Source organism: Epargyreus clarus, unplaced genomic scaffold, assembly GCF_041222505.1.
Source record: "Epargyreus clarus isolate Ecla_fem2 unplaced genomic scaffold, WU_Ecla_fem_2.2 ptg000007l, whole genome shotgun sequence".
Lineage (NCBI taxonomy): Eukaryota > Metazoa > Arthropoda > Insecta > Lepidoptera > Hesperiidae > Epargyreus > Epargyreus clarus.
Window position 1 is genome coordinate 18,415,530 of NW_027332215.1, and position 13,061 is coordinate 18,428,590.

Genomic DNA, 13,061 nt, shown 5'->3' on the forward strand with positions numbered 1-13,061 from the left:
GAAAAAATCCCTATCCTTCCACTTTCTATGAAAGTGGCTTTATTATAGTTATTGTTTTAATTCGCTATTTTAATGTTTCTTGTTTTGGGACAAAACATTATTTGTTCTTGTCCTCTCCAAATACTGTATTTTGTTTTGTTTTTATTTTTTACTCTTGTTAGCCTTAGTTAAATTTACATTGGTTGCAGAGCAGTATTTAAATAATAAAATGAGTTGCATTGTTTAAATAGGTCACGTGGTCAGTTGAGATCACGTGGTGTAAAGTATTTTTGCAAATGTTCGATTTTTCCTTCTGTATAGCCTGGTGTAGTTATTTTCATTATTAATGTGGCCTCCACATTCTCGTTATCTTTCCTGGTCTCATAAATGATTCAAATTTCTGAATACCTACTATTTTTGAATCTTTTGGCCGTGCCATTCCAACACGGTTTGATTTCGTCTAGCTATCGATGTTGCATCGTTCAAAATGTGAAAACGAATAAATAATATAATATCAGAGCTACATAATTAGAAATATCGTGAAGGAAGTCGCAAGTTAAACCGCGATCAACTGTCAACCGTACCTGTATTACATGAAACTGTGATACTAACACTGTTTTAATACAATTGCTGTCAGTACTAGAACAGGCGAAGTCGTCGATGTTCTTATCCCTAAGTTAATAAACCATTTTATTTTATAAAAAAATGCAATTATATATAGAGATATATATTTAAGATCTTTAGCACTTACATAATTTTTTATAAATTTTATTATTACATCGCGGTGAGAAATATTGTTTAAAGGACACGCTATGTCCACGAACATAATATTATTATTAGTATTTTACATAGATGTAAGTCTTAGAGTATACAAATACACTACGATATATTTAATCAGTACGTGTCATTAATATCCTTATAAATTATAATAGTTGCGTATAAGAGTAGCATTGTAATGATGGGATTGCTGTATTGGTCGGGTTGTAGAGAGGAGATATAAAAGGGGCTGGTCGCACTTTCGGTAATATTAAAATTAGAATTGACATTTTCTGCAAACTTAAATATATTTAATTTTGTTTGCAAAAGCTCGTTTGAACTATATACACGTCACTATTATAACGTAGAATTGAAAATAAAAATAATAAATGTATCTGTAGATTATAGGGATTGCAATTTCTTGGAAGATTTCATTCACTAGATAAGTATTTGTGTAATATAGTACCCCCGCGGAAACCAAGATGCGTTTATCATCACAGTAAACTTTGAATACATCGAATAAATTAAATGTTTAAAGCTGTCTGTAGGTACTAATATATATTATTATAAAACAGTTAAAATAATGAAATTCACTCAGTCACTTCAGTCACTTTAAAAATCCAATAATTAAATTTATAGTAGGACATTTTTGATATGTCATTGATTCATATTATTTGGATGTCACGTTACTAATACGGGATAATTTTTGGCTTTGTGACGACAAATTTATTATACAAATACTAATGTATTTTAAAAATCTCGATGTAAATTTAAAACCTCAATGTAATGAGGTACTTTTAATGTAGGGTATTATATGTAGGGTATTATATGTAGGGTAAATCATCAAATTGCTTTGCCCTGAAAATATTATTTATTTGTACAAATAACATAGATAACAACATGAAGTATTAGTAAAATATTTAGGGGTATGTCGATTACATACTATGTAGGGTTTCCCTGAATAAGTAAAGTGGTTGTAGCAATATATATCTTGCGATTACGTATTTTCTTGGTGTTGTGAATGATCGGGTGGTTTACCTTATATATTGCGTAACTATTTTAACGTAGCGATCTTATTCTATTAAAATATTTGATATCCCTGTATTGGAAGTTACAATATGTTTGTAAGGTATGTTCCGTAAATGGACTCTGCAATTTGTTGCGCACCATTGTTAGACGGTCGTTTTGATTTTTTCAATAAAATTGTAATCTAAAGTCCCGGTATTTATCACATAATTATAAAATATTAGTATAAACATTCACGTTTAGGCCTAAATGGTCCTGCATGTAATAATTTTATGGTATACTAGGGCACATATTGTGAAACCAATTTTGAATAAAGATTAAACCAATTTAAGAGTTTTCTTTTCAATAATTTCAAATATATTTAAAGTCTTTTAACGAACATATATACATATACATTACAAAACGATTTGTACTTATTTTTTTAACAAGATCGTATTATTTATACACTCAATGACATACTTAACCATATTATTTACAATTATTTATAGCTAAAGTCCGTGATTGCGTGCAAGTGTTGTCCAACAACTGACGCTGTGGAGTCCTGCTGTACAAGCATGGCCTAAAAATTGATTGCACTACATATTTAATAAAATAGTTGTATCAACTAAAATAATAAAAAGATCCTCCAACCAGATGAATGGCTTAATATTACAATATCTTATAACCCTATAAGCTTCCCGCCCAAATTATTTAACTTTTCTGTGGCTGCCCTGGTTATCTTCCTGATTATCGTGCCCGGTACCTGAAAGTAATAAATGATTTATATTTAAAGGACGAAAGCTTTCAGTGATTATCTGGTATAGGTACTCATTTCATATTACTAGTGATGCCGCTCGATATGGTACTATCGATACACTTCGATAGTACCATATCGAACGGCACCGCAATAGTAAAAATATCGATAATCCTATCGATATCCTAACTGATGTTTGAGGTCAACTATCGATTATTCGGCATCGCTATATTCCGAGCCGCTACATACTACCCATCCATGCGCCCATCCCGTACATAATCTTAAAGTTTTTATGTCTTGCCAATAATAACAAGTACCTAATTTAATTAAAGAATCAAAAACCCGACTGCACTAAAAAGCTGAAGTAGAATTTCCAAAAACGGTGAAATAGGCGGTTCATTATTTTTATCTAGAAAGCCAAATACAAAGTTTCATAGTAGGTATCTGCTTCAAAATCAATAGATGTTCAAAAAAATATAATCCTATTTTATCCTCGTAGTGCTCATTTACGCTATATAAAGAACCTACGTGTAAAATTCCAGCTCTCTAAAGTTCAGCGGTTTCCCTTTGCGTTGATCTCTGGCACAGCAACACTTCTCCTTTAGTCAGACAGTCATCACTATGTAATAATACACACATACATTGTACATATACAGGGTGAATTTTTCAAATAGGCCATCAGGGCCAAATCAAATCAAATCAGGGCCGAAACTATAAGGATATGCGAAAAATGATGAAAGGAATTACGAGGCCGATTTCGATATAAATTAAAACTGCATCATTCGTTTTTTTAATATCTTTTTCTCTAGCCGGGAATCAAACATTTTGAAAAAACAATCAATCAACAATCTGATAGTGTTACTTATAGGCATAGATTAGTAAAGATTACTCGCTCCTAACAAGAAAATGTAAGCTTTTGACAATTGTCACTGTCAATTATTTTCGTGTTTGAAAAATATTAAAAAATGTAGTTTTTAGATCATTTACGAATGAAACGATATTTCTTCGCACTTTTTCTTCGATTTCGTGTCTTAACTTATTTAATTAATTATTTAATATTTACTTAATTATTCCGCGTAAATTACACCATGACAGCCATTAAACGGCTGACAGAATTGTCAGCTGTTTGAGTCATTTAATGGCTTCCTTCAATTACGAGGCGTTGAGATATCTATACTTATCTATGCTTATAGGTATCACATTCTGGGAAGTAATGATAAATGACAAACTAAAAGAATTTCATAGTGTTTGCTTCAAAATTGGCGGTTGTTCAAATGAACTTTCAACCCCTATTTTACCCTCTACGGGGTTGATTTTTCGGAAGGGGATAAATAGGTGTGTCCTTGTAGGAACAAGTTAGTATTTGGTTTCTTGGATAGGAATCCAAGAAACCAAATACTAACTTTTATAGTAGTTGCTTCAAAATTAAAGGATTTAAGAAAAACTGTCTTCTCCTATTTTACCTTCTTAGGTGTAGATATTCCAAAAAAGCCTTTCTTAGTACTTATTTACGCTATATAGAGAAGCTATGTGCAAAATTTCAGAACTCTAAGGTCAGTGGTTTCGGCTGTAGGTAGGTACGTTGATTTTTGAAAAATGAATTATTCATTTAGTTAGTCAGTGAGTCAGTCACCTTGCAGTTTTATATATACAGGGTGTCCCGTAAGTACCACGACAAACTTGGGGAGAACATAGGTGAGGGTCTGACCTCTCTGGGAAAAAAAAATTACCTTAGTAAAAGTGTCACCGTTTTTGCACTATCAATTGTTTTAGATTTTTTGAGAAATTCAGCCCTCTTCATCTTCTTTCGTTAACTGCGTGTACAAATTTGGTGATGCAGTGTTTATTTTTTCTGTTAAATACTATCAGATAGTTGGTCTATCATATTGAAATGTAAATTGATTAAGAGATGTAAAGGGACCATGAAAAAAATAGGGATATTTGTAGATTTTAATTTTTTTACTATTTTTCCCTCAACTTTGACTCGTTGCGGTGAAAAAAAATGTACTGGACTATAAGTGTACATAGCGCAAAAAAATATGACCAGTTAATAGAGATTTCAAAAAGGTACCACACTTACTATTTAAAGTTGAAGAAAAAAAGTTAAGGCCGTTTTTGCACGAAAGGGACTGAAACCAACTAAAACGTAATGATCGAGTTTTTATTTAAATTACGGTTTCTACCGACTCACAACATGTCAAGCAGTACTAAATCACATTTTTACCTAGTTGCACACTTAAAAATATCATTCTTAATTTGTAAAAAAACAATTAAGTAACTAACTAGCAAACAAAGTACTACAATTTATTAAGTCAATTTTTACCTACTTTGAAGTGTCATTTCGAAGCGAAACTTCGTATATGTATGTAATTTGAATGACAATACCATAATTTGACATCTTGGAACAGATCTGATGATGGAGCCAGCAGGTGCATGGTTCATTTCTTAGTAAATCCCTTGAGTTTGGGCTAAATTGGTAAGAGATCTACCATCCATATCCTGGCTTCATCATCAGATCTGTTCCAAGATGTCAAATTATGGTATTGTCATTCAAATTACATACATATACGAAGTTTCGCTTCGAAATGACACTTCAAAGTAGGTAAAAATTGACTTAATAAATTGTAGTACTTTGTTTGCTAGTTAGTTACTTAATTGTTTTTTTACAAATTAAGAATGATATTTTTAAGTGTGCAACTAGGTAAAAATGTGATTTAGTACTGCTTGACACGTTGTGAGTCGGTAGAAACCGTAATTTAAATAAAAACTCGATCATTACTTTTTAGTTGGTTTCAGTCCCTTTCGTGCAAAAACGGCCTTAACTTTTTTTCTTCAACTTTAAATAGTAAGTGTGGTACCTTTTTGAAATCTCTATTAACTGGTCATATTTTTTGCGCTATGTACACTTATAGTCCAGTAATTTTTTTTTTTCACCACAACGAGTCAAAGCTGAGGGAAAAATAGTAAAATAATTAAAATCTAAAAATATCCCTATTTTTTTCATGGTTCCTTTACATCTCTTAACCAATTTACATTTCAATATGATAGATCAACTATCTGATAGTATTTAACAGAAAAAATAAACACTGCATCACCAAATTTGTACTCGCAGTTAACGAAAGAAGATGAAGAGGGCTGAATTTCTCAAAAAATCTAAAACAATTGATAGTGCAAAAACGGTGACACTTTTACTAAGGTAATTTTTTTTTCCCAGAGAGGTCAGACCCTCACCTATGTTCTCCCCAAGTTTGTCGTGGTACTTACGGGACACCCTGTATACAAATATGTTTTTATAATCGCAGTTAAATTTCCTTTCATTTGATACCCTATTCGTTAAAAAAGTCAACCGAACCTGGTTGACTTTTTTATATTTTTGTTACTATTTCTCGCCCAAAATCCACCATTTTGTTTTTTTTTTCTAAAACCTATCTAAGGACACTCGGGTCATTGAGACGAATATAATCACACCGTAACTGTCGAAATTTAACAAGTCGTTTGTTAGATCCCATCAAATAAAGAAAGACAAACATACAAGATACGCGCGAAAAACATAACCCTTCCTTGGCAGTTGGGTAAAAATAAAAAAAACATATACATATTTATATATTATCATACCTCTAATATTGAATTGACGAAGTTTGAAACCGTGGTGGCCCCGCCAATTAAGGCCCTGCCCGTACTATAAAATTTGTCGCCATCATTACCATATTTTTCTTCTTCTTTTATGGTGTCCACAATGGGTTGTGGCTGAAAAATTGAAATAAGTGCGTTATTACTCGAACAGATTTATTCCAGTAATTAAGAGCATTGGTTTAAGATGAAGATTGAGATTTCGGCAGAACTGATCCGGCTATATTGGTCTAAGATCCGAAGCTAAATCGAACTGGACCGAGCTGATAATAGAATGAAACTCATTTTATAATGAAATTAGTACATTGGGTAATACATTAAAAATGGGTTTGCTAAAAAAATCCTGGACAGGATAATTTTAATTATTTTTTGAAAAATTAAAATTTAATTGAAAATTAAATTTTGCAACATCAAGATAATAAGAAAATTCTATTCTGAGTGAATGTTAAAAACATACAGAATGTGCAGGCTTAGGGTTGCCTATTATTTACGTGGACGAACTACTGGGTTGTCAGGTATAATGACAGGTATTTCGCTGGCAACTACTTTCACTCATGATGATAATAGATAAAATTTTATATCAGTAGAAGCGCTGTACACGTTGATATAGGGTTGTCTGCAAAATTAAAATTATTTTTTCAAAAAATAATTAAAATTATCCTGTCCAGGATTTTTTTAGCAAACCCATTTTTAATGTATTACCCAATGTACTAATTTCGTTATAAAATGAGTTTCATTCTATTATCAGCTCGGTCCAGTTCGATTTAGCTTCGGATCTTCTACTATATGTTTGTGCCCAGTGATGGAAAATAATGTAATACGAATAAAATAGGTAGGTTAAAATTTCGAACGAGCGCGGATGGCCAGCTAGCTACCTTCTTATTTACGGTCTCATATATCGTACTTTATTATCAAATAAATCAATGATGTCTACATTCATTTCACATGTAAATTACCTGAAATAAACCAGCAACGACTCCTTGGACATTTTCTTTAACGGAGAGCGTCTTGCTACCCAAGCCTTCTGTTTCAAGGAGCGCACCTTCAAGGGTTGTCACTGGCGCTGAGAACGCACCTCCTCCGTAGTTGATTGAACCAACCTAGCCAGAAAATGATTCATTATAGTTATGTAAATCATAATGTACCTAATAGAAAAATTATTTGCACGGAGGAGCACGAGTGTAATAATATCTTCGTGCATAGTGATAAATGATAATAATCATAGTTAACCTATAAGCCTGGTTGGTGTGAATCTAGTAAAAAAAATAAAAAAAAGTTTAAAAATCAATACTACCTTTGGAGTACTTGTTTCTAACTTATTGTTCCAGTGACCGAAGAGACCGCCGAGGGAATTGTCGTTTACTCGTTTGAGTGAAGGATGGTTTTCAAGTTCCAAAGGATTGGCAAGAACAGGATCTGGACCAGCCTTAGGTTGATCGTAAACTGGCAAATCTACTCGTACAGGATTATCTGCTGGAGCTGCTCTGCTGCACGCGAGGGCGACTAAGAAGAAGAACGTAGTCGGTAACATTCTGAAATGGGTAGTATGAAAAAATCTCAGTCTCTACTTTCAAAGTAACTACGCGGTTAACCAGTAATACGATTTTAATGAAATTTTGTTTGTATGGTTTATTCTTGCGTAGATATTATGATACTTCTAAACTTGATAGGTGTTGTTGTCGATATCTATATTTTTATAGTAGTAGAACCTTCGCCCGATCTACTAATATAATGATTTTTTACGTCTGTTTATAACTGACTTTGAGCCGAGTTTAATGCAATAACGGGAAAATTTAGTTGATAATAATTAAATTAAAAAAGGACTATGTCTGTGTTACCTTCTTTTATAGAAGATCCAAGAGCGGTCATCTTACCGGTGTGAATTGCAAAGAATTCAATTTATCTCTATGCCCTTGAATATTTTTAATACCCAATGACAATAATTTCAGCAATTTCCTGTGGCAATTTCTCAGAAATTGACAAGAAAATGAAATAATAAATCAAAAAAGTAATGTCAGTGTACCTGAACCGGACATAAAACAACATTAGATCAGATCTAAATCAATATTAATTATATTTAAGTGAGTCACAAAAATATCAGACCATTATGGATTTTAACATGCCAGAAATTACAAAATGTTTCGGCACCTTTCCTCCAAAGTACGCAACATATTTGATATCCATATTCGGAATGGGTTCGGGAGGTGTTGGTTTGGCTGGTATTATTTTATACGGACTAATTGAAAATAGCATCTTAGGAGAGTATATAAATAGCGGAAATATTGACGAATCCGTGAGAAAAGCTTTTCTTCTCACGATTGGATTAACATCTCTTCTATTGACAATCGGAAACGTTATCCTTTTCCTGGGAGTAACTTCTACGTCAAGGGGAACCATAGGAACAGGCGTAATGGTTATATTTGTTATGTGTATGTGTATAATAATGGCAGTAATAGGCGCACCACTGTCGTGTTTCTTCGTTTCCGAAGCTTGCATTATAAGTAAAATGTCGTTGGTCACTATAGTACTAGGGATTTTAGTTATAACAGTATTCCTTGAAATTTGGCTGTATTTCATGATTGTAGCCCACAATTATGCAAATCAAATTTAATTATGCATTATGTAAACATTATGGTTAGGTACCTGCATCAACTTACTTCCCTTTTTTGTATTCGTTTATATTTGAGATTGCTACTTTCTTTTTTTGAATCGTTTTACATCAAGTGTTACAATTATACAAAAGTTTCAAGGTACTTAAAACAAAATATAAATTTCATAATCTTATTTGGGTCTATTATTTGTTCTGTACGATTAGGGATTATTGCAAGAAGGTACAAAGATACACTTACAATAAACCTAAATCGGCCAGATTTGTATAAGTATACCATATTATAAAATAAATATATATCCTCCATCGAAATAACATACAGGTAACCTGTACCTACTAGCTTAATTTATATTTATTTTCTTGACCGGGTTATTAACTTTAAAACATACATATTTGTATAATTATTCTCACTTACTATACAATATAGTCAATCAATTGTATTCCATCAATTCCATCAAAGTCAGTGGTAGTAATTACTGTTCAAAAATATATCTAGGTATTATAGGTCCTGTTACATACTCACGCGGGAGGTAGTACAGTGCTACCCGTGGTAATGTTTATTGGAATATAACCGTTTTCATGAATAGATAATAAATTAGTTATATAATGAGCAAGGAAATAAAATTTGTTCGTATGTAGGTATGCCAAAAACATTGGATGAACTACGCTCTACTAAAGAATACGGGAATTTAAAAATACGGACCGTTTAGTAAATAAATATTTGAAAACGAATTACTATTAATAACGGTTCGTTAATATATGTAATATCTTATAATTTTATAAGAATATTTAAAAGTCTATAAAACAATAACAACGTGGTACGTGAAAAATAACAACATTACTTACTTGCAAGCTTGTCCCACTATCGACTAAAGGTGTATGCGGCTACCACCACCTCGACTGTCTCGACTTTCACGAGTTACGTCATGGAGCCTTGACACTAGTTGCTAATGTGCTATGTATTTAATAAAGATTCCTCCTGATTGTACAACACCTACTGTTTTATAACACCGGTCACAAGTGTCAGCCCGACTGGTGACCACATAAAACTGAGCAGGAATAAGACGATAATTGAAGTATTTTGCCCTTCCATTCTACACGCTGTCCAAGTATCAATGTACGTTCAGTTGAATATTCATAAATTCATAATTGAGGTTTGTATTTGTATCATGTTTTGACTTCTTTTTCTCATACAACTTGCCAACATTTATCAGGTCGTATCGCGTATTTCGACCTTTATTACCTAACGATTGCTAAAGATGTTGAATAATGACATTACTCATAAATGATTAACTTTGAAATGCAACGGTTGGTGTGATTTCCTTAATGTATTAAAATGGTATTTAATTTAACGTTCCTATTAACGGTCAACATAGTATTTATTGTAAGACTTTTTTGTAGCAACTTAGCAGGGACGGATACCTATGCAGACTGCTGCAATGCGAGTAGCCACAAATATTAAGGACTAGCTGACCCGGCAAACTTTGTACCGCCTCAAAATCTATTTATCAAATATATTTTATATAAAATAGGTATAGCCTATGTTACTAGTGGATAATGTAGCTTTCGAATGGTGAAAGAATTTTTAAAATCGGTCCAGTAGTTTTTGATCCTATTCATTACAACCAAACAAACAACAAAGTTTACCTCTTTATAATATTAGTGTAGATAAATATTATACTGGAATTAAAAGTGACCTATTGGCCAGCTTCATGGCATTGTTTCATAAGCAAACTATTTCTTATGTATACATAGTACCTATCGGATACTATCAATTATGCAATTAAACACGCTAGGAAAATTGTGAAACAAGTAACTTACCTTCTTATAAGTACCTAGTAGAAAAACAAAACAGCCAAGCATAGCATTGTGTGAATAAATTAACTAAAAAAATAACGTCTGTGGAATACGTAACGTGAAATTTTAACTCATATTTTGTTTACCGTGAATCACACAAGTCTGCATTTAAATCATATAGGTACGTTTAGTTATAGCAATCTTAAACCATACTATTCTAACCATATAATCATATGCGTAGTAAGGCCACCGACGAGGTTTAGTGAGTAGGTATAAAGTTATCTTGTCCCTATAGTTCCGGAACCAGAATAGGGCTACGGTATACTCGGCCTGTCGTAAGAGGCGACTAGAAGGGGGCTTTCGGGGTCGCGAGCAGTAAGAGTGGGAGCTCGAACCGTCCAGTAAGCTACCCCGGGAAGGACGGCGGTATGTGTGGTCGCATATCGTCGTAGTCACCAGATGATGTGGGAGGATCGAACGCTCCCCCAGGGCAGAGCCCGACCGGGTCGTCGCGCTTGGAGGACCCCGGTTGTGTTCCGTCGGAGATCCCGGAGTTCTCCAGCAAGCGAGGACGGCCACCGGGGGGGTTTTAGTGCGGTAATAATCCCATATAACCCGGCGTCGCTCCTAAGTCGTCGGGCACCTTTTAAAGGTTCCCCCCTCGAAAAGAAAAAAAGGGTATAAAGTAAGTAAAAATCTTCCCTCCAAATTTCCCTTATAACTTTTAGTAACCTATATTTACAAGATATTTCGTCTTATACAATACTCTGCATTGTACTCTACATACTCTAAATAGTAGGTACCTAGTCGTTTGTGGTGTGTATAAGTACTATTCGCCTACTATCGCTCCACAGTACTGCCGGTGGCACGATCGGCCAAAGACCATTATAATTATAATATGGCCTATGTGACTGATATGTCATATATTATGACCTATGAACAATATGGTAAATAGCGCGATTTTTTCCTAAAAAGTATGATAACCTTGAAACCATGAAACATTAAAAAGGGTTAACCACGAGGTTACTTATATAAACCACACCACAGTAGATAGATATATTATCTATGTTTTATGTTGGTTTTTGTTTGACAAATCTCGAGACATGCTTGTTCAGCCTGTCAGAATATTCAAAAGTTATATAAAATTATCCTAGGCTTGGAAAGATCTGAAGAAGATGAATTTAATTACCACTGGCTGTGCTGCGGGGTATGGACGTATCATGTTGTGGACAACACCGTGTTGTAGGGATATTTTAAAATCTTGCTCAGCGACCCTTAACGCTCCATCTTATAATCAACACGTATGTAAGAAGAAATCAATGAATTTTCTGAACACGTCGTGCACAAGAAGCATAAAAAGATGGGGACCATGGTGGACGCAAGTGCGATTTCAAAAAGATTTTCCTAAGATGCACCGTGACGTAGAGTTCCCTAATTTTGACCCGTATAGGAAGAAAGCATACGTAGACGTTTCAAAGACATCGTATGATTCAGGTGATGAAAAACCGGGGATTACTTATGTCCTCGGAGTTTTTGGATTAATTTGTGGCATGTATGGCACTAAAAGCGAGCTTATCCATTTTCTATCTTATATGGCTGCGGCTAAAGATGTTCTCGCGATGGCTTCCATTGAAATAGATATAACGAAAGTAGCACCAGGAGCGTGCCTTTCGTTCAAATGGAGAGGGAAGCCCCTATTTGTCAAAAACAGGACGGCGGCAGAAATCGATGCAGAGAATCTGACACCACTATCTTTATTAAGAGATCCTGAGGCTCCTGATAAACGGATAATGAAGCCGGAGTGGCTTATTGTCATCGGAATATGTACCCATTTAGGCTGCGTACCTATACCAAATTCTGGGGATTTTCCTGGGGGCTTTTACTGTCCTTGCCACGGAAGTCACTTCGATAATGTAGGTAGAGCTCGTAAGGGACCAGCACCTACAAATTTAGTTGTTCCCCCATACAAATTCATCGATGATAATACAGTTTTAGTTGGCTAAGGTTGTTGTTATTATCTTACATTAGCAGTTTTGTAATACATATTTTTATTTTAAAATACCCATTCATGTCTTATTTACTTTCGAATTCCGATGTAATCTCTTCAGGCACATTCGTAGCTGCCAGAGTTCCGTATCCTACGAAAAAGGCTGTTTATTGAAGTTTTAAAGTTATGGCTATAAACATACATCATTCTTTACAGGACATTATAGAGAGTAGGCACACTGAAGTCATTTCGTAATTCGATGTAGAATTAATAAATGGTGGCAGTAAAATAATATTATAATTAATCTATAAATTATTAAATTATTTTTCATCTATAAATCTATTTATTTATTTATATTGATTGATTTATATTGATGATAATAATAATAATCATAGTAATATAATAATAATTACTCCGAGGTCCAAATCATATTATAAACATATTATAAATCCATGACATGCATGTCATTTTTGACAGTTAGGAAAATAATACTTACACTTTTCAAATGTTTAGTGTTTACCTTAGTAACGATAAAATAACAGCAA

General features: G+C 33.6%; 3 protein-coding genes across 3 annotated transcripts; 2 read left to right on the forward strand and 1 right to left on the reverse strand.

Moving 5' to 3' along the window:
• Positions 1-690: 690 nt before the first annotated feature.
• LOC140743591 (uncharacterized) lies at positions 691-9,786 on the reverse strand. Its single transcript, XM_073074999.1, has 5 exons — positions 9,579-9,786; positions 7,419-7,656; positions 7,081-7,224; positions 6,110-6,241; positions 691-2,503 (listed from the first exon to the last, which is right to left on the reverse strand). Exons 2-5 carry the CDS (start codon positions 7,653-7,655, stop codon positions 2,420-2,422), a joined length of 597 nt encoding a protein of 198 aa, XP_072931100.1. The 5' UTR covers position 7,656; positions 9,579-9,786; the 3' UTR covers positions 691-2,419.
• LOC140743790 (uncharacterized) lies at positions 8,232-8,735 on the forward strand. Its single transcript, XM_073075378.1, has one exon. The coding sequence runs from the start codon at positions 8,232-8,234 to the stop codon at positions 8,733-8,735; it is 504 nt and encodes a 167-aa protein (XP_072931479.1).
• Positions 9,787-11,593: 1,807 nt separating the features above from the next.
• Positions 11,594-12,590, forward strand: LOC140743126 (cytochrome b-c1 complex subunit Rieske, mitochondrial). The gene has a single exon (XM_073074187.1). The coding sequence runs from the start codon at positions 11,705-11,707 to the stop codon at positions 12,530-12,532; it is 828 nt and encodes a 275-aa protein (XP_072930288.1). The 5' UTR covers positions 11,594-11,704; the 3' UTR covers positions 12,533-12,590.
• Positions 12,591-13,061: the final 471 nt, after the last annotated feature.